A 20,316-nucleotide genomic window follows, 5' to 3' on the forward strand; every position below is an offset into this window, starting at 1 on the left:
CCACCTTAAACATGAAGCTCTTTTGATCCTCCCAAGCAAATAGTTTCTCCCAATCTTTGTTAAGGTGTGTAATTTATTGCTAGTTAGGAATTTGGCAGGATCGCAGAGTAGTTTAAATAATACTAGACTCCCCTAGATATATTATAATACTAGACATACTAGGCTCATCTTTAGCGGGAGAAAGATGAGGCTTTCTGCTCCCATAAAGATTTACAGCCTCAGAAACTCTGTACAGGATCGCTATGAGTCGGAACCAACTTCACGGCACATAACAAAAATAACACCTAGACCTGGGTTCAAATTTGTGTCCGGGCTTGTAATCTTAGACAGCTAACTTAGCCATTCGCTGTGTCTCAGTTGCCAAGTCTCTGCCACATCAGACATGATGCTGCCTACCATACAAAGTGGTTGTGAGAATTACATGTTAATTTATATAGCACACTCAATGATACACCTTGTGCATTATAAGTGCACATAAATGGTAATTACTGTCATTGTTGTTGTTGTTGTTGTTAGATACTGCCAAGTCAATTGTGTGACTCTATGTCCAACAGGAGACACCATCCTTAGAATCATTGCTATGGTTGGAGTCCATTGTTACAGCCACTGTGCCAACGCATCTCACAGAGGTTGGCTTCTTTGTAGCTGACCTTCTATTTGACAAGCATGCTGTCCTTTCCCAGAGACTGGTCTCTCCTGATACCCTGTCCACAGTATGTGAGATAGTCTTATTATCCTCACTTCTTTAAGTGACTTTCTGTCTATACTTCTCCCAAGACAGATTTATTGGTTCTTCTGGGACTACCAGCGTTCTTCACCAATTCTTTCAGCATTTCTTCATAATCCAAGTGCATCAATTCTTTTCTGGTCTTCCTTATTCATTGTCCAGCTTTTGCATGCATTTGAGGCAATTGAAATGACTTGGGTCAGGTGCACCTTAGTCCTCAAAGTGACATCTTAGCATTTTAACACTTGACAGAGGTTTTTGCAGAAGATTTAACCAATGCAATAAGTCGTTTGATTTCTTGACTGATAGTTCCATGAGCATTGGTTGTGGATCCAAGTAAAATTAAATCTTTGACAATTTAAATACTTTCTCCTTTTATCATGATGTTGCTTATTTGTCCATTTGTGAGAATTTGCATTTTCTTTATGTTGAGGTGTAGTTCATACTGAAAGCTGTAGTCTTTGATCTCCATCAGTAAGTGCTTCAAGTTTTCATATAACTTTATTCCCCCTTATTGAGGAAAGAACTGATTTTTAACTTCTTCTCTGATTTTAAGCATCTAAGGAGAGTACGCTATGGGTCAGAACTGACTCGACAGCACTTAACAACAACAACAACAACAAGGAGAGTAAGGACTACTTGCATTTTCTGGTATTCCCCCGCACCCAGCTGTAGTTTGCAAAAGGACTTGGAATATAATTTGGTTAAATATCTCTGGAGCCTGAAGGCCTGGATTTGAATCCTGACTCTACCATTGGTAGCTGTGTGATCTTGGCAAGTTTCTAAGCCTCCCCAGGTCTCAGTTTCCTCATTTATTAAATAGAGAAAATAAGATACCTTTTACATAGATTATTGCAAAGATTAACATTGATATTGCAAAGAGTATTATTAACAGGATCTACATTGGGCATATCTGCTACAAAAGACTTCCTTAAAGTTTTAAGCAAAGATGTCACTTTGATGACTAAGGTGGGCCTGACCCAAATCATAATCTTTTTTATTGTCTTATATGCATGTAAAAGCTAGACAATGAAAAAGGAAGACAGAAGCAGAATTGATGCATTCGAATTGTGGTGTTGGTAAAGAATATTGAATGTATGATGGGCTGCCAGAAAATGAAGCAATCAGTCTTAGAAGAAATACAACCAGAGTGTTCACTAGAAGTAAGGATGGCAAGGCTTCAGCTCACTAACTTTGGGCATGTCATCAAGAAAGACCAATTGCTAGAAGAATCTCATGCTGGACAGAACAGGCCTATGAATCTCATGTTTGGCAAAGCAGTGGGTCAGGAAAATGAGGGAAGCCTACCAACAATGGTGCAGATGGCCCAGGATTGGACAGCGTTGTCTTCTGTGATACATCAGGTTGCCAAGACACAGAACAGACTCGATGGCAACTAACAACAAATACAGAAACTGGCACCTGGTCGGTGAAGAGCTTCTGAGTGAATGAATGATCCCATTGTACCAGCTATAATGAGGTTTAAAGATGGGTTTTATTCTCAATTGCAATCGTTTGGCCTAGATTTCTGGCATAATTATCCCCCTTCTCCCTTTATTCTTTTATTACGTGGCTCTGGACCAATATCCTGCTTTTAACTGGTTTATGGCATGAGGACCTTTTTAGTGAAAGTGTCTCAAGCCTACAGAAGCAGAAGAAACATAAAAATAAATCTAGAATTCAATCACATTCCTCTTGACTCCGCCTGAGCAGAACTGGCTTGTGGATACAGCAACAGAAGTGACAAAACAGAGAGAGCCGTGTTTGCAGGGCCACTGAATGAGGCTTTATTTACCAATTTACTTAGAACACATGCTCTATGAGGCAGCACAGACACCAAGAAACATCACCAGAGAGAACGGTTCACCCTAGGGAATACAAGCTAGGCAGGTTCAGGCAGATGGGGGGCTAATGCACCTGCTGCAGTAGCAGAGGACCTTACAGATGTCCACTTCCTGGTTCCTGCTCACAGTCTTCCTTGTTGGTGGGGAATGGCCGCGTAACTGTGGTCAGGTTCAGCGTGAGGAGGTATCATGCTGCCCAGCTCCGGGACTTCAGTATCGGCCTTGAGGACCAGGTCCACAGACAGTGCGGGGCACACAGACTGTGCGGGGGGCACAGGGTGGGCAGGAAGGAGTGGAGCATGGGTGACAGGGTAACCTGTTGAAGGAAGCCACGTTTGAGGCAGGATTAGTAGAGAAGCCCAACTTCACAATAAGTTTATTGTCACCAAGTCAATCCTGACCCATAGCAGATTCTTAATACAGCCTGCATAGTTCTACACGATTCCACTGCCACCTCTGGCCCCAGACTCACCTCGTAGTGACTCTGTTGTTCTCTGAGTTTCAATCACTCTGACCCTCTTTCCGTTCCTCCATGGATCATACTATTCAGATAACAGGACTTGTGCCCTGTTTCTTACTTCTAGAACACTCCTCCCTCCCAACTCAGAGTTCAACTCAACTGTCAAATCCTCCATGAAACCTCCCCTGATTTCTGTTTCCCATTTACCTCATGCCAGAGTATTAATTTCTGATTAGTCTCTTCTGGTCTGTCTCCCCTCCTAAGCAGTGGGCTTCAAGAGGGCAGCAGCCATGTCTGTGTCTCACCCTCACACTGTGTGAGGCATACAGTAGGCTCTTTAATAAGTATATGCCCACCCTCACACGTATCTTTCAGGACTGCCTCAGCTAGATCTACGTACTTGCAGTCCTCGCTCTCCAGCAGGCCTCGGTACGTGTTGATCTCACACTCCAGCCGTGCCTTGACATCCAGCAGCACTTTGTACTCCTGGTTCTGACGCTCCAGGTCACAGCGGATGTCAGCCAACTGGGCCTCCACGTTGGTGATCATGCACTGCATCTGGGCCAGCTGAGAGCTGTAGCGCGCCTCCGTCTCCGTCAGCGTGTTTTCCAGGGAGTCCCTCTACAGCAAAGGAATACCTCCTCTGAGGAGCAGAGCTATTTTCCATGGCCTGATTCTGAAAGGATCTAGATGAGCCAAGTCTTTCTTTGAAGTTGGAAATGACTTCTCTCTACCTAAGTGACTATGGAAACTGAAGCCCAGAAAGGTGCGGTGATTTGTTCAAAGTTAAACAGTCGGTTGAGCCAGGGCTTACCCCCAAATCATATAGCAAGTCCCTTATTCCTTTCACAACCTAGATCTGGCTCAGGTTTTGGATCTAAGGTTCATGAAATATGCCTGCTCCAAAGCATCGTTTAGAACAATGGTTCTCAACCTTGGGTGTGCCTTAGAGTCACCTGGAAGCTTTTATAAAAATACCCAGGACCAAGCCCACCTCCAGAGATTCAATTGTTCTAGAAAGAAACCTAGGCATCAGAATTTTTATGAACCTCTGTAGGTGAGGTCAAGAAACCCAGGTTTAGAAGGTCAGGCTAAGCAGAAAACAAGCCCTCTTGGAGAACTGTGTTTGTCAGTGCCCATATTGTCCCCCCTGATCCAGGTCAGCTTGGAAACATGCCCCTTTTTATCTCTGAGCTGGATCTTGGTAGAAAACTCGCTCCAGGAAATGACATCTCAGTGAGCATTCATGGTGGATGAAACCTGGCCCATGCCACCTTCTTCACAGGTGCCTGCACCTACGTTGAGCACCACCTGCATCTAGAGTGGGAGGAGAAGGGCACCCCCCAGTATCACTCACCAGGCTATGCTGAGCCTGCATCTCAATCTCCAGTGTGTTGACCGTCCGCCTCAAATCAATGATATCCGACTGGTAGCTCTGAAGCTGCTCAGAGCTCGTGGCCACCTGCTGGTTAAGCTCCTCCATCTGTGATGGGGTGGGAGTGGACAAGAGAAGTTAGGGGTGTCTTTTCAGGGACACTGGAAGACCAGCCCATCTGCAAGAGGCCCACCTGTGTGTTGAACCATTCTTCCACATCCCTGCGGTTGGTCTCCACCACAGTCTCATACTGACATCGCATCTCTTCCAGCATCTTGTTCAGGTCCACTGGGGGCACAGCATCCACCTCAATGTTAAGGCGGTCCCCAAGCTGACATCGAAGGGCACTGACTTCCTGAAAATGTACAAAAGCCCAAGCAATCATGAAAGTCACACAGTCCCAGTTTACCTCTCAGGAGGGGGCATAACAATGGAAGAGGAAAAGTTAGAGAATCTCAATGTTAAAGGAAACCTTCCATGACTCCAGATGAGTCTCCACAGAGTCTTAATGGTCTCCCAGTTGGAAGGTGGCTTCCAATAGAAGCAATTCCTATTGCTTTGGCAGAAGCTAAGAGCAACATCAGTGTGCTTGTTTGACCCATTTGAGCTAAAAAGGAAAGCTCGTGCCCTGGTAGTCATGGCCCACTCTCCCAACCTGTGTCCATCTGGGAAAGGAGGACAGTGGGGACTTGACTTTACTTAGTTCAAGGCCCAAGTCAGAGTGGGCACCTCCCCAAGCTTGGCTGCCAAAGAGAGAAAGTTGTCACTGAGCCTGAAGAGTATGTGATAATGCTTCATTAGTGCCTTCTTGGTATGGTTCCCAGTTCTCTCATTTAAGTAGGATAAGTCAGGCTCATGCCCTTCTGGGTGCTCAGTGAGAACATGGTGACTGATTATTACTCTACACTTAAGCTATGGAAAGTCAGCCAGGATTCAGAGGCACTTGTTCATTCAAATCCCAAGTCAAAAGGTTGAGTGTAGAGTCAACTCCGGGAAGGAGAAAAAGCAGCACCATGGTTCAGGGAAGGTTGGCAGCACACAGACATCCAGGAAAGAGAGCTTTCGCTCCAAAGAAGAATCAGGAAGTAAAGGGCTTGCCAGTTGTTTTCAGCTGAAGTATATAATACACAAACAGAAGAGAGGGGGCGGGGGAAGAGGATAGGGATGGAAAGAAAAAAATGACTGTAGTTCAAGTCTCCCTAAAAGGGATGAGGGTGCTCACCCCCAGTGACTTAGCCTGGCAGAAGTGGACAGGCCATTCCATTTGAGTTCCAGAATACAACCTCTGACCCTAGCGTACACACCACTCTCCCTCAAGAGAATCACAAATGCAGTCAGCAAACCCTTTATCAGTCACACTCATCCGGGAAATGCAGAAGGGAAAGGATGGCATGGCGCTGTGGGCTAAAGCACTGGACCACAAGGTCAGTGGTTTAAAACACAGGGTCGGTGGTTCAAACTCACCAGCTGCTCCTTGGAAGCCTTACACAGGGTCACTGAGTCAGGACTGACTCCAAGGTACTTAACAACAACCACTACCAAATGACAGGTGTTTTATAACCCTGTTGTTGTTGTTGTTGTTGTTAAGTGCCATCGAGTCGGTTCCGACCCATAGCGACCCTGTACAGGGTTTCCGAGGGTGTAAATCCTTACGGGAGTAGAAAGCCTCATCTTTCTCCCGTGGAGCAGCTGGTAGTTTCGAACCGCTGACCTTAAGGTTCGCAGCCCGATTCGTAACCACTACGCTACCAGAGCTCCTTAACCTCATTTAATTCTCACCACAGTCACATATGATAGTGTTTGGGTTTGACAGATGTTTGGGCAAGTCACAGAAATGATACATGTCAGACCTCAAATTTTCAAGTACACCGATCCAACTCCAATCCACCCACCCCCACCCCCATTCTTCCCACTCTGCTTCCCAAGGGCTGCAGCTTGACTGCAGGGCTCACCTCCTCGTGGTTCTTCTTCAGACACAGCAGCTCCTCCTTCAGAGACTCCACCTGCATCTCCAGGTCGGCCTTGCACAGGGTCAGTTCATCCAGGATCCTGCGTAGGCCGTTGATGTCGGCCTCCACCAGCTGCCGTATGGACAGCTCTGTCTCGTACCTGTACAAGGACAGTGTCAGGAACTGAGGACATAGAGCCAAATACAGCATCTTAGGGAAGGCCTTGAACTGCCCGTGCTTTACCAGTGCTCTGTGAAACTACTAGAAAGCTGCCCCATGTGTGTGGAGAGAGAGAGGGCACCCTCTGGTCAAACTTACTTTGTCCTGAAGTCGTCCGCAGCCAGCTTGGCATTATCAATGTGCACAACCATCCTGGCATTCTCTGCCTTGGTGCACAGAACCTATGGGCCAAGTCCAGTTAGAAAGAGGAAAAGGAACCCAAGTAAGAAGACAGTAGCATGAGTAGAGCCCTGCCCCACAACTATCTTGCAGAAGCCTTTCCTGGAACTCTGGAGGGTATTCAGTGAACTGCTAGTTCTAGTAGGCCTTCAGATTTACTTTTTGTGAATTCTGGGTCCTAATAAATCCAATGCCCCATTTTGGAGGCAGTGAGCAATATTGAAGAGAAGGAATCTTGTTAAGTCTGATGTCATTCACATGACAATTAGAAGTGTACTTGACAAGTGCTAATCTTTACTGAAAACTCACCCCATGCCAGGTGCTGTCCCACTTGCACTGTTTCATTGACACACCCGTTGAGTAAGGACCATTATTATCCCCGTTTTACAGATGAGGAAACTGAGAACTGGGGAAGGGAAGGGACCTCTCAGTCACCCAATGAGTCAATGCTTAATTCTATGTATGAGGTACTCTGGATGAGCACTGAAATTATGAGATCAATCCTATGCCCTAGGGAGGTCTCTTTTTCCTGAACACAACTTAATAAACTAATGAGATTAAAATCGGGAATGCCGTCTAGTATGGATGTCTTTCTAATGAATCGGTTCACCTGCTTTCCCTTACCTTCTGCTGGAGTTCCTCGATGGTTCGGAAGTAGGATTGGTAGTCTGGACACAAGGTGGGCACCTGAGACTGACAGGTCTCTTGGATCTTGCCCTCCAGCTCTGCATTTTCCCGCTCCAGCTGGCGCACCTTCTCCAGGTAGTTGGCTAGGCGGTCGTTCAGGAACTGCATGGTCTCCTTCTCATTACCATTGAAGGCACCTTCACAATACCAACCACAGGTACCCATGGAGCTGGAGATGCCACTGTTTGGTCGGCAGCTGCTAAGCCGACAAGAGCTAGACAGGTAGGTCTTGGAGAGACAGCTGGATGGCCGGTACGTGGTTGGCATGCAGGCAGAAGGCATGCATGCGATGGGCTGGCAGACATAACCCAGACATAGCTCAGGCCGGCAACTCATACTGCTGGAGCAAACTGAGGAGGGTCGGGGGCAGCCCTTGATGGAGGCCGGTGAACTATTAGTGACACAGCAGTTGGACGTCATGTTGGGAGGCCCCCTTCTCCTCAGCTGGCTCTCCAGTGTCTACAGACCCCATCATGCCCCAGCCTTTTTATACCCTTGCAGTGAGGGGGTTCACTCTAGAAAGTCGTCATGGAGTGGTGTTGATGTTTACATTTATCCTCAGAGGAAACTGCTAATTAATTGGTAATTTGGTATCCTATAAGGAGTTTGTTTCCTCATAAAAGTGGCCAAGCTTGTCATTTGGCTAAAGCAGGACTCTGGAGTCCTGTCATTGATCTCCAGGGGAGAGCTTCGGGACACATCTTCAAAGGACCAACTCCAGGCCTGGGCTCTCATTACTAGGGCGGGACTGATAGCCAACCTCAGTGGCATAGCCCACCGTGCCCCCAGCTGTTCTAGCTCTGAGACAGGCCAATGTTCTGTAGGGCACCGACTGCTCCTTTTAATGAGCGCATTCCATGTGGGAAGAGGCCTGGCTCCTTTAATGAGGAAATGTGTAGGTGGCAAAAGTTACACCGATACTGAATAATATAAATCCAGGGCGATAGGAGAGATGGTGTCCATCCCCAATCCATTGTCACTGAGTCCATTCTGACTCATAGAGGGCAGAGTAGAACTGCTCCATAGGGCTTCCAGGGTTGTAAGCTTTATGGGTGCAGACTGACTCATCTGCCTTCCATGGAGCAACTGGTGGGTTTGAATGCCAAACTTTTGCTCAGCAATTCAGTGCTTAACTCACCATGTGCCACCATGGTTCCATCTCTAGAGAGGTGGAAAAGCACATCTGAAGCATCCTAATGTGCAGCATCTTCCTGCTAAAGGGCATAAAGCAATCTCAGAGAGGAGAGAATGAACTCCAGTCAAGACAGAAAACCTAAGCCTCAGGGACCCACTGAGAAAGGAAGAGGTGAGGACCCCACTCCTGGAAAAGCATGTCAGCATCGTGACCCTTTCCATAACACAGATGCTCTATCCTAACCACCTCGGGCTTCTTCCCTGCACATGTTGCTGCACCTCGCACATAGTTGCCAGGTCTTCAATTCTTGTTGGCTGGGATTAAACAAGCTGGAACAAGGACTACTTTTACTTTCAGAGCTGACTGAGAGTGAGTGCTCACTTCAGGACCTCAGAGACTACAAGTAAGGTGAATCAGCTCCCTTGAGAAGCCACATTTTCAACACTGGGCTGTGCTAAACCAGGAGACCAAGAGCAGGTACCTCCAATTATACAAACTTTGGCCATTCCCTTAGGAAAGCAACATGCTAGGTCAGCGATTCTCAGTCCAGGCTACAATAGTTGTGGGCTTACATACTTCATATTTAATGTGTGTGTGTGTGTGTGTGTGTGTGTGTGTGTGTGTAATATAGGCATCAATTCCGTAATCTTAATACAAGATCCTGTGTGGTGCAAACGGTTGGCACTCAGCTGGTAACAGAGCTTGGCAGTAGGAACCCATGCAGTGGCACTGCAGTAGAACACCCTGACAATGCGTTTCCATTAAAGATTACAGCAGCCAAGAGAACCCTATGGGGCAGTTCCACTCTGCAGCACACATGGTAGTCATGAGGCAGAGGTGACTTGACAATACAAGACACTAACAATCTTCTGAATATAATATTGGGTATAAGTCTTTGTCTTATTGTCACATATTCCCAGAAGTGTTGGTAAAAGGGTGGAAAGAAGAAATGTTCACCCTTCACTATTCCCTGATTAAGGAAAGTCAAGATGGAAACACTGTTTTCCTAGCAAACCTCTAATTTGCTATGCAAGGAGCCCTAGTGGCACTTGGCTGCTAACCCAAAAGTCGGTGTTTCAAAGCCACCATGGGCATCATGGGAGAAGAGGCCTGTCAATCTGCTCCCATGAAAATTACAGCCTAGGACTCTTTATGGGGGCAGTTCTACTCCATCCTACAGGGTTGTTGTGAGTCAGAATCAACTCAGCAGCATACAACAACAACAATAATTTACTATCTAACCTTTGCCTCTGTGGACTTCATTCTGTTCTTATAAATTGAAAGGGTAATATTAAATAATCTCTCAATTCACGTTTCTTGCAACAACCACAAATTTCTGTCATTTTGTTGGGATTAACTACTTAAAGAACATATTGGCATTGGCTGGAAGGACGAGCCTGGTGACTCCTTGTTTCAAACATTTCTAGCAACCCAAAATCAAATAGGAAGACAAACATCTTAAAGCTATGGCATGCTTGTAAACGGTTCCAAACCCATAGCACACAAGAGTTGCGAGATTGGTAATACTTATCAGAATATACTTCGAATATCAAAACCAGTATTTATTAAATATCTCTAAGTCTCAAGAACTGTGCATGGTGCAGTTCTAGTATGGTGCTGTAGGATAAGCACTGGACTGCTAACCATGAGTCAGCAGTTCAAACCCATCAAGCGGCTCCTTGGAAACCCTATACAAGGTCACTATGAATTGGAACCAACTCAATGGCACTTACCAACAGCAACAACAACACTGTGATTGGTACTTAGCATTCATTTATCCATTTATTCCTAAAAAAAAAAACCTCCTTAAAGAGCTATTATTGTAAAGGGAGTTTAGAGTGGTTCTCAAAAAAGTGGTCCCCACACTACCCAGAGAAGCAGTGACATCAGAGATGGAGGCAGAGACAATGACTTGGAGAGATGGAGCAACTGGGGACTTTAGATCAGAGAGGGAGAGGGGCTGTGTGCTGATGACCACTGGGGTGGGGGGTGGGGGGCTTGTTGGGTATACCCTTTGGTTGGTTGATGATGCATGGAGGGGATTGTAACCATGGCAATGAAACGATATATGATAAGATGAATGTAAAACTAATGTTCTCCCATGTAAACTATCACAAAATTCACAATAAAACATTAAAAAAAAAAAAAAAAAAAGCACCTTAAGAACTTTAGAAGATCCTGACTCCAGCTCATGTGCAAAAAAATAAAAGTAGTCATCAAGTCGACAGAGCAAGGTTATAATTCTTTATGGGAGCAGAAATCTTTCTCCCTCAGAGCAACTGGTGAGTTTGAACTGCCAACCTGATGGTGAACAGTCCAGCACTTATCCTAGAAAACCACACCAGGACCCAGACCAATTAAATCAAAATTTCTAAAGGTAAGACCCAGGCATCAGCATTTTTTTAAAGTTCTTCAGGTCATTCCAATGTGCAGTCAAGGTTGAAGTTCTCTGAATGGTAACAGTATGATCATTAAAAAGCACTAGCAAACGAAGTAAACAATAATTAAAGGCAAGGCTATACCTGACCTGATTGGGTCCATCTTGGAAGGCTTTACCATCATGGGTTTGGAAAAGGCCACAAAGTAGGCCATAAAAATGAAGGATGTGTTTTTATATAAAACAGAACTGACTCTAGTTCACATGCCCCACATACATGTGCTGCTGACTTGAGTCTTCCCCACTGACCTTCGTCAGTGTCAGAATTAGAGAGAAAATCAAAACCAACAAACCAAACCAATTGCTATCAAGTTGATTCCTACGCATGGCAAGCCCATGTGTGTCAGAATAGAACTGTGGTCCATAGAGTTTTTAATGGCTCACTTTTCAGAAGTAGAACACCTTTGATGATTAAAAACCTCAAGCTTCCGAGGCACCTCTGAATGAACTCAAACTGCCAACAATTCAGTAAGTAGCCAAGCACTTAGTCACATAACTGTATATCCACTTCCGGGGGCCTGGTTTACCCTGGGCGTTATTGCTTGGAAGGAAACCTCAGAGATGAAACTAAGGACTGGCAATGATGTCTACCTTCAGAGCGATCCAGGCAACGCTAGAATAGCGAGTCGACAATATAGGCCAGTTTTCAAATGCCCAGCATACATTTAACAAAACATTAAGGTCTTAAATGTCACATTCTCCAATTTACTGAAATTCAAAAGGGTCTAGGACTTGCTCAAGTGCCCACAGGCAGTATGTGGTGAGACAAGGATTTGAACACACATCACTCAGACTTCAAAACCTATGCTCATTGCACTAACATCATAGCCTCCTTTACCTGACCTCTTCTTACCACTGAGGTGGTAGTGATGGTGGTGGTTTGCCGTGGAGTCGGTTTCGACTCATAGCAAACCTGTATAGGGTTTCCGAGGCTGTAAATGTTTATTAGAGTCCCGTGGAGCAGCTGATACTTTCAAACTACTGACCTTGAGGTTAGCAGCCCAACTTGTAACCACTACACTAGAAATGTCATAAGTGGACATCCTTAGAAAGGGAAAATGAGGTCATAAGTGGACAGCCTTTCTGCCCCATCCCAAAGCCTCCCTCGAGCAATCCAGTCCTTGGTAGCAACACACTTGCTGGCACAAGGGAGGTACTTGGTAAGGGTTTGTTGAATGAATTGAAAGATGTTAAAGTCACCCTACCCTTGGGTGATGGAGCCTCAGCAAACCACACAAGGTGTCCCAAAAAGGCTAACTCTGAGGTTTTATGGGATGTCAAGAGCAAGAGGGCTGAGAAAAAACAAAGATCCAAGGCCTATAAGGCATTAGAAAGGAGGAATCTAATATTGAATCAGAATGAACTATACTGGGCACCCACCTGAAGGCGGTAGGGCAGGTATCAAGCAGGGTTTCGAACAAGGTATCACCTGGGGATCTTGATTTAGCGTATCTTGGGTGCAAATGAAAATTCTTAGCAAGGGGTTGAACCAGAAAAAAACAGATTTCAAGCCTGCCTTGGTCAGTATCTCTCACCAATCTGCTTCTGCTCTCTCAACATCTTTGGTGGTCCTTAGCAATCGTTCCAGGCATCTTATGAGGAATATTATCCATCTGGGGATAACTTGCCTTCCTTTCTATCTTAGAAAGTTTTACCTTCACTCTTATCCATTTTACATGTGAGATTGATGGAACTAGTTATTTGCCTGGCCTGTTAGGGGAGAACATTCTGGACCCAATGACAAAGATGCTGGGAGCTCCCACATCCATGTGGAAATGCTTTGGAACCCAAAGGCACTGTGTGTCTCCACAGATGCCAAGAGAACGTAAGAACAGGTATGATCCTCAGAATCTCTAGCTATGGGAGAAGTCACGTTGGCAGACTCATTGTCCCGTCTCCTGCTGTGACAAGATGAGGACTAGTAAGGAGATTTGCTGAACTGGAAGGACTTCAAGAAAGGGCCACAGTTGACATAAACAAACCTTTGTTTTAAAGTACCTTAGCCGTGGGACACCATATTGCTACTTTTATAAGAACATGAGGCTAATATATCCTAAAATGCCCAACTCATACTGCTTTCCATTTTATTCATCCTAGTCTGCATCACCATGAATATGTATAAGAGGAACAGGAGGACAGGTTTGACAACACCTGACACCATGTTGGACCCTTAAAGAAAAATTTTCATCAGGAAAACCAAGCAAAAGCTACAGTTACTGGGGAAACCTCACTATAGACCTCTATCCTCCCACCACCCAAACAGGGGCTTAGTGACCCTATCATCCCCAGGGTCATACTTGGTCAAACATCCTCCATCCATCTACCCAAGAGTCATCCCTCTGAACCCAGCAGAGAGAGACAGAAGCCAACAATGCCAGAATAGGGCAAATAAGGAATCAAGAGCCAGAGCAAATGTATTTTATTGTTCTACCAACGGAAGTCTTCTATTGTATTTCAGAACCCACTAGAACAACACCCAAAAGGAAAGCCTGATCCAGAGGCAGACTGAGAACAGAGACCCAGCACCCATTGAAATGATAAGGGATTGAGGCCTTCAGGGGCAGCCAGGCTTAGTATTTGTATGGTTTTGTGAAATTTGAAGGTGTATTTGCAGTGAGCCCTCTCAGGGCTAGGCCTTGGTTTCTGCCTAGAGAAGGGAATTGGACTTTGAGGATTAAGGGTCAATAGACACCAGACCCAAGTCCTGGAAACAATGGCCCTGACCTTCCGAGTCAGTCACTCTCAGAACCGGCCCCCCGGACAGGGCACACAAATGGGGCGGGGGCTGCAATTCATTCGGGTGGTGCCCGGACCACAGGAGGCTGCCGGAAGACAAGGAAGACAGGACTTGGAGGGCGAGTAGTCGGGAGCACACGGGTTACAGGGGAGCCTAGGAGAAAGAAAACGGTCAGACCACTGTGTTCTCCCCTTGCTGTTTCAAGAACTCAGAGCAAAGTCCAGAAAGTACAAACTGGAAGACATTTGAAAACCACCCAATCCTGCCCTCTAATTTTACCAAAGAAGAAAAGGCAGTGGCTAGGGTCACACAGTCAATTTTAAATAAGATCAAATCCAACACCCAGGATTCCTTACCCCTAATGTAGGGCTTCTCCCAGGTGCCAAGCTGTCTCCCTGGAACCTTGTGGATTGCATTCCCAGTGATACCTACTTGCTGTCCTCGCTCTCCAGCAGGCCTCTGTATGTGTTGATCTCGCACTCCAGCCGGGCCCGGACATCCAGCAGCACCTGGTACTCCTGGTTCTGCCGCTCCAGGTCAGCCCGGATCTCAGCGAGCTGGGCCTCCACATTAGTGATCATGTACTGCATCTGGGCCAGCTGGGAGCTGTAGCGGGCCTCGGTTTCAGCCAGGGTGGATTCCAAAGCATCTCTCTGTGAGGGGAGAGATTATATAGAGAGACAGAAGGTTAGATAAAGGTCTAAGAAGGAGCAACAATGATGCATTTAATCTACCTGGATCTTGGTGAAACCTCAGAATCCAAGAACAGGAGCTCAGAGAATCACTGTGAGCTAGGAGGAGCCACCTTCGTTCCCCATCTGACATCTCATTTGAGATGAGCCAATAAGCCCCCGTAGCCTCCTAAAGAGCATCCCCGCTATTAAAAACATCTCTTCTCTGAGTGACTCAGAAGGTATATCTGCTTACACAACTGCCAGAGCTGCTGCCATGATGTGCTGGGTACTATGGGTCTCCTGTCTTTTATCACTGGGGTATCTGCCCCTCAGAGCTGGGCCCTCATTCCATCTCCTTTGCACAGAGATGTCCGGATGCTCAAGAAAAATGAACCCTGGAGTCCGCCTGTGTGGCCACACCATGGAAGCTGGGGACTCCCGTGCTGTTGGCTTAGTCCCACAACAGCCCTGTTCCAGTCTCAGAACTCACCAAGCTGTGCTGGGCCTGCAGCTCGATCTCCAGGCCATTGACCGTGCGTCTCAGCTCGATGATCTCTGCCTGGCAGGACTGCAGCTGCTCCGAGCTGGACACCACCTGCTTGTTCAGCTCCTCTGTCTGTAACACACATAAGACCTGGTCAGGAACACTGGGAACCCAGGTCCAGAGGTCTGCAGAGGTCACTTAGAATCACAAGTCATTTCACACTTGGGGACATTGATGTTTAGAGGACAGCTACCTGCTCAAGGTCACATAGGAACATCAAAGCTGAGCTGGGATTCATACTCAGGCTTATTGACTCAGAGCTCCAGGGTTATGTCTGTATTTCCTGTCATGTGTCCCTGCTGCTCTGATTGGTTCTAGGTACCCACCTGGGTGTTGAACCAGTCTTCAGCATCCCGACGGTTATTCTCCACCAGGGTCTCATATTGGCATCTCATTTCATCCAAGACACGGTTCAAGTCAACAGGTGGGGCAGCGTCTACCTCGACGTTGAGCCGGTCACCAAGTTGGCAGCGCAGCGAGTTCACTTCCTATGGTAAGACCATGGTCAGTGCCAACTTCTCTGCCTGCCCTGCTCACCTCCTCTTCCTTACCCATGTGCTCTCCATGCCTACCTCCTCCCCAATACTCAACAGTTCCCCATGCTCACCTCCTCATGGTTCTTCTTCAGACACAATAGCTCCTCCTTCAGAGACTCCACCTGGGCCTCCAGGTCAGACTTGCACAAGGTCAGGTCGTCCAGGATCCTGCGTAGACCATTGATGTCGGCCTCCACCAGCTGCCGCATGGACAGCTCCGTCTCATACCTGCAGTCACAGAGCAAGGTAGCTGACACTACATTTCTTTTTTGTATGTAAGTCAGCTCCCACCCTAGACACGTCGGTACTGTGAGTCCTACGTCAGTGACTCGGTGCAGCCAAAACTCTGAGCCTGGCCATCACCAATATCCAGTTCTATCAATTCCTGACCAAGGGACAAACAAGAGGGAGGGTGTCAGTCCCTGTCCCTTGGACAACTCACTTGGTCCTGAAGTCATCTGCAGCCAGCTTGGCATTGTCAATCTGCACAACCAGTCTGGCATTCTCAGCCTTGGTGCACAGGTTCTGAGAAAATAAAGAAGGGAGTTCAGTGAAAGAGGGCACATTCTGCTGGTCAGAATTGCCCAGAATTAGTCTGGGCTATCTCTGGGGGAGGGAGTCACCCATCCCCAGACTCTTGCAGCTGAGTGAGGCCCCCTGGGTGTTTTCAAGTCAAATGAGAAAGGGATCACACTAGCAAAGTTCAAAGGTCTTTTCCAACACAATAATCAGAGGTCAGAGAGATGGAGGGATGGAAATGCTGCAGGAAAAGCTAAACACAGAGGAACAAGACTACTTTCTGTCTCCTGGCCTAATGGGAGGCCTGGGCCAGAGTCCATCAGAGTACTGTGCATTCCTCTGATCATAAATGAGACCTCTCAGGACCCAGCTATGACTTTCAGTGAATATGGACCCGGCCAGAAGGAGACTTTTCTGACAGGCAAGCAGGATACCTTTCTGGCCTGGAGTAGCTATGAGAAACATGAGTTGTATGTAACACATCAAATCCAATCCCCTCACCTTTAAAAGATGAGAGTGAGAGAATTAAGGGTCAGTCAGAGAAGCGTGCTGTGTATGATACCAAAGGTCACACAGCCAGTTAGTGTATAAACCCTATGTTCAAAATCTGGCTCCACCAACTGCCAACTAAATTGCCTGGAGTAAGTCACATAACCAGCATAAGCCTCAGTGTTCCCATCTGTAAAACAGGCTAATGATACCTCCCTCATTGGATTATTGGGAAGAACACAGGAGACCACAGAAGCGAATGTGCTCTGTGACCTCCAACATGCTCTATGGCGACAGGGCTGCCATCACAAATGATCCCCAGTCTCTCAGACAGCCAACGCCACTGCGGATTTCTTACCTTCTTCTGAAGTTCCTCAATGGTCCGGAAGTAAGACTGGTAGTCAGGGCACATGTAGGGAACCTGTTGCTCACACCACTCACGGATGCGGCCCTCCAGCTCTGCATTCTCCTGCTCCAGCTGGCGCACCTTCTCCAGGTAATTGGCCAGGCGGTCATTCAGGAACTGCATGGTCTCCTTCTCGTTGCCATTGAGGATGCCTTCCCCGAACCAGCCCCCACCCACACTGTAGCTGGTGGCAAAGCCTCCAGCGGGTAGGCAGAGTGCTGGGAGGCAGCTAGCAGCCCTGCAGCTGCTTCTGGTCAACCCCGCTGAACACGCAGAGAAACCCTGGACCCCGCGGGAGAGGCTCGGGAGCTTGCTGGAGCTGCCGGAGCCCCCACCAGCCCCTCCCAGGCCCTTGAGAGACCTCGAAGAGAAACTGGCCTTGAGACATTTGGAAGCCATGGCCTCACAGCAGCCCAAGCACACGTGAAAGACCTGAGATGAGGAAGCCCCCGATTCGGAGAAGCAACTCCTCGGCCAGGGTTTATATCTGGGCTTCAGTGGGCGTTGGCTTTTACAAAGTCCTCTCTCCTCATTAAAGTTAATACCACTTTCTATCAGAACCCCTCATTAACCTGTTCTTTAGCCTCCCCTGAACATTTCCTGGCCCCATAAAAAAGGAGCCCCGTTGGATTGGCGACTACATGGAGACTCATCTCCACCACCCCATGGTGCCGGGAAAACCAAGTCTCCATCAGTTCTTCAAAGGGCCTGTCATTAGGACCCAAACCTCAGCCTCCTCGTTAAGCAGGCGTGGGAGCCCAGCAACAGTCTTGACTTTCTCCGGTTTTGTTTCCTTTTATGGGCCCAAAGGAATTGATGAGGCCTTTAGGTTGGCTCCTGGGAGATGGAAAAGCAAGCCTGGTTATTGTAGGAAAACAGGGGCCTCGTGCCCAAGGAGACAGGACACAGAAGCCTCTTGAATTCCTACCTGGTTTTAGTGCTGAAAGTCCTGTGGCACAAGGGAGTCCTCGATCCTGGGCAAAATGAGACAGTTGGTCACACTAGAGATGGCAGAGCCTCAGTGGACACATGTCCACTCCCTTCCTTGCTAGGGAAGTTGTTCTGGTGCCTCAATGCCAGTCAAAAAAAACGAGATGTTTATTAGTGGGTCACCGACCTGTGGTGACACCTACAGCTTTGTCTAGGGGCACCTGTCTTCCAGACCCTTCTGGTCACCTTTAGATGGTGTGGAGAGAGGTTAGCCTTGATTCACTGGCCTCAAAAGGCAGTACAAAGAACCTGACCTTCAAGAGTTTTATCTTATGCAATTCCTGTTGTTATTTTTAACAAGATAAAACACTGGTGTGGCACTGTGGTATAAAGCACCAGACCGCAAGGTCAGTTTGAACCAGAAGGTCAGTGGTTCAAACTCACCAGCTGCTCTTCAGAAGCCTTATACAGGGTCTCTATGAATTCGAACCTACTCAATGGCACCTAACAACAATAACACCGGAGTTAAGTGAAACCAGAAAGCTTGACAAAGATGAGTTATGTTTCCAGAAAGTTCAGTTACCAAACAAGGGAGAGATGGTGTTACAGATCTAAACAGAGGACGGGGCGGGGAATGTGAAGCTGGAGACAGGGCCACACCAGGTGGAACCCAGTGGGCTGCCTTTGTAGCTTCCCTGTGGTTTGGCTTACTCTTCTATCATTCACCAGGAGAACAACCATGAGCTGAGCACCAACAGTATACCACACACCAAGCTCATCCTGCAAATTGTCCTGTGAGACTCAGTATATTATTCCCCTCTTGAATCTGAGAGAATCAAAACTCAGAGAGGATTAGGAGCTTGCCTAAGTGTCACCAGCATGTGAGTTCCAGAGCCAAGATGCCAACCCAAATCTGGCCTTGCCCTCCCCACTACATCTCCACTCTGCCTCCTCCACTCCTCCAGAATCCCACTCCTGTCTGCTGGACGTGACCTGGCTCTATGGATAACAGGAAGGAGAGAGTTTGGCTGGGCTCCACAGACAAGGCTCCAGACTCTCCAAAGTCTCAGAAGAAGTAACACAGCCCAGTGGCTGAGTGTGAACTCATTGGGTTTAAAGCCCACACTCACTACTTGCCAACTATGTAACATAACTTCTCTGTATCCTCCTTTGTTAATTAGGAAGAGAATAATGGTAGTTCCTTCTATGGCTGCTGATGGGAATACATGAACTTGAAGCATCTAGGCCAGCACCTGCTCAGGGTAAATACTCACTGGAGGCAGGTCTTAGGATTGCCGGGCCCCACATGAGTGGAGTCTTCTTGTACTGAGACTCGCGATGGGGCTTGTGGACAGGCTCTGAGCACAGGCCAGGAACGGGTGTTTGGGGCCCTCAGTTAGAGAGCTTCCATGAACCACCATGCCCTTCCCACACCCACAGGCACTGGTCCAGTACAATCCCAGGGTTGCAATGGCTGCCTCAGTCTCTCCGCCCTGGAAACGGCACAGCTGAGCAGAGAGCCTGGAGAGCCTCCCTGAGTGTTTGCATCGCCCACCCATGTGGATACAGGCTCTGCCCTGGCCCTGCCAAGCCATAGTCCCCTGGACATGTGCCACAGGGTCCAGAGCAGACAGCAAAGGTCTGGAAAGCCCCATCCTATTTTGGGGGTGCAGTCTGATGAATATGTACCACCCAGAACAAGATTATGGTCATTTCAAGTACCCCTTGAAATTCCCTCACGTCCTTCCCAAGTCTAGACCTTGGGGGGGGGGGGGACTGTAAAGGAATGACATATGAGAAGAACCCCAGCAGGTGCCTACCAGGCAGACCTCACTTAACACCCCCCACAGATCCGGGTCAGAGCCGCCACAGGCCCAGGTCTCATTCCTGTTCCAGTGGTGATAGTGGCAACCTTTCTATGTGCGGGGGAGTAGGGGGGCACCATTATAGCCATTTACATACGTGGGGGGGGAGTTGCTGCTAAATGCCGTTGAATCAGTTCTGACTCATAGCAACCCTGTTTAGGGTTTCTGAGGAGCGGCTAATAGGTTTTAACAGCTACCTTGTGGTTAGCAGTCAAGTGCTTATCCTACAGCACCACACTAAGAGTCCTACATGCGTGTGTGATTGGCCTAAATAAGGAATGCAAGAAACAGTGCATCTATTTGACTTTCTTTAAATTGAGTTAAATCTGGTGCCAAGCCACATCCCACCCACCAGGCTGCCCAGAAATCTAGTCTAGGCTGTAGCAGGGGCTCCCACCTCCCCAGGACTCTCTCCAGGGCCAGGTTCCTCTGATGAGTCAGAGCTTTAGAGAGGCCCCTTGGGCAGATCATGCAAGTGCTCTGGTTTCCATGGAGACACCTATTTTCCTAGAGGGTTTCATACCTCCCAAGTAGAAGATGATGTCGTTCCCATGTCATCAGGGACCTGAGGAATCTCATCAGGGTCCAGGAGGTCACCAGGAA

At 47.5% G+C, this 20,316-nt stretch overlaps 2 protein-coding genes across 2 annotated transcripts; both read right to left on the reverse strand.

Moving 5' to 3' along the window:
• Nucleotides 1-2,781: 2,781 nt before the first annotated feature.
• KRT32 (keratin 32) lies at nucleotides 2,782-7,861 on the reverse strand. The gene is made up of 7 exons (XM_006832628.1): nucleotides 7,379-7,861; nucleotides 6,674-6,756; nucleotides 6,359-6,515; nucleotides 4,600-4,761; nucleotides 4,389-4,514; nucleotides 3,432-3,652; nucleotides 2,782-2,887 (listed from the first exon to the last, which is right to left on the reverse strand). Exons 1-7 carry the CDS (start codon nucleotides 7,859-7,861, stop codon nucleotides 2,782-2,784), a joined length of 1,338 nt encoding a protein of 445 aa, XP_006832691.1.
• A 5,894-nt stretch (nucleotides 7,862-13,755) lies between these two features.
• KRT35 (keratin 35) lies at nucleotides 13,756-17,317 on the reverse strand. The gene is made up of 7 exons (XM_006832627.1): nucleotides 16,871-17,317; nucleotides 15,947-16,029; nucleotides 15,576-15,732; nucleotides 15,295-15,456; nucleotides 14,915-15,040; nucleotides 14,183-14,403; nucleotides 13,756-13,903 (listed from the first exon to the last, which is right to left on the reverse strand). The coding sequence occupies exons 1-7, from the start codon at nucleotides 17,315-17,317 to the stop codon at nucleotides 13,756-13,758; spliced, it is 1,344 nt and encodes a 447-aa protein (XP_006832690.1).
• Nucleotides 17,318-20,316: the final 2,999 nt, after the last annotated feature.

This window comes from Chrysochloris asiatica, unplaced genomic scaffold (assembly GCF_000296735.1).
Source record: "Chrysochloris asiatica unplaced genomic scaffold, ChrAsi1.0 scaffold00007, whole genome shotgun sequence".
In the NCBI taxonomy this organism is placed as follows: domain Eukaryota; kingdom Metazoa; phylum Chordata; class Mammalia; order Afrosoricida; family Chrysochloridae; genus Chrysochloris; species Chrysochloris asiatica.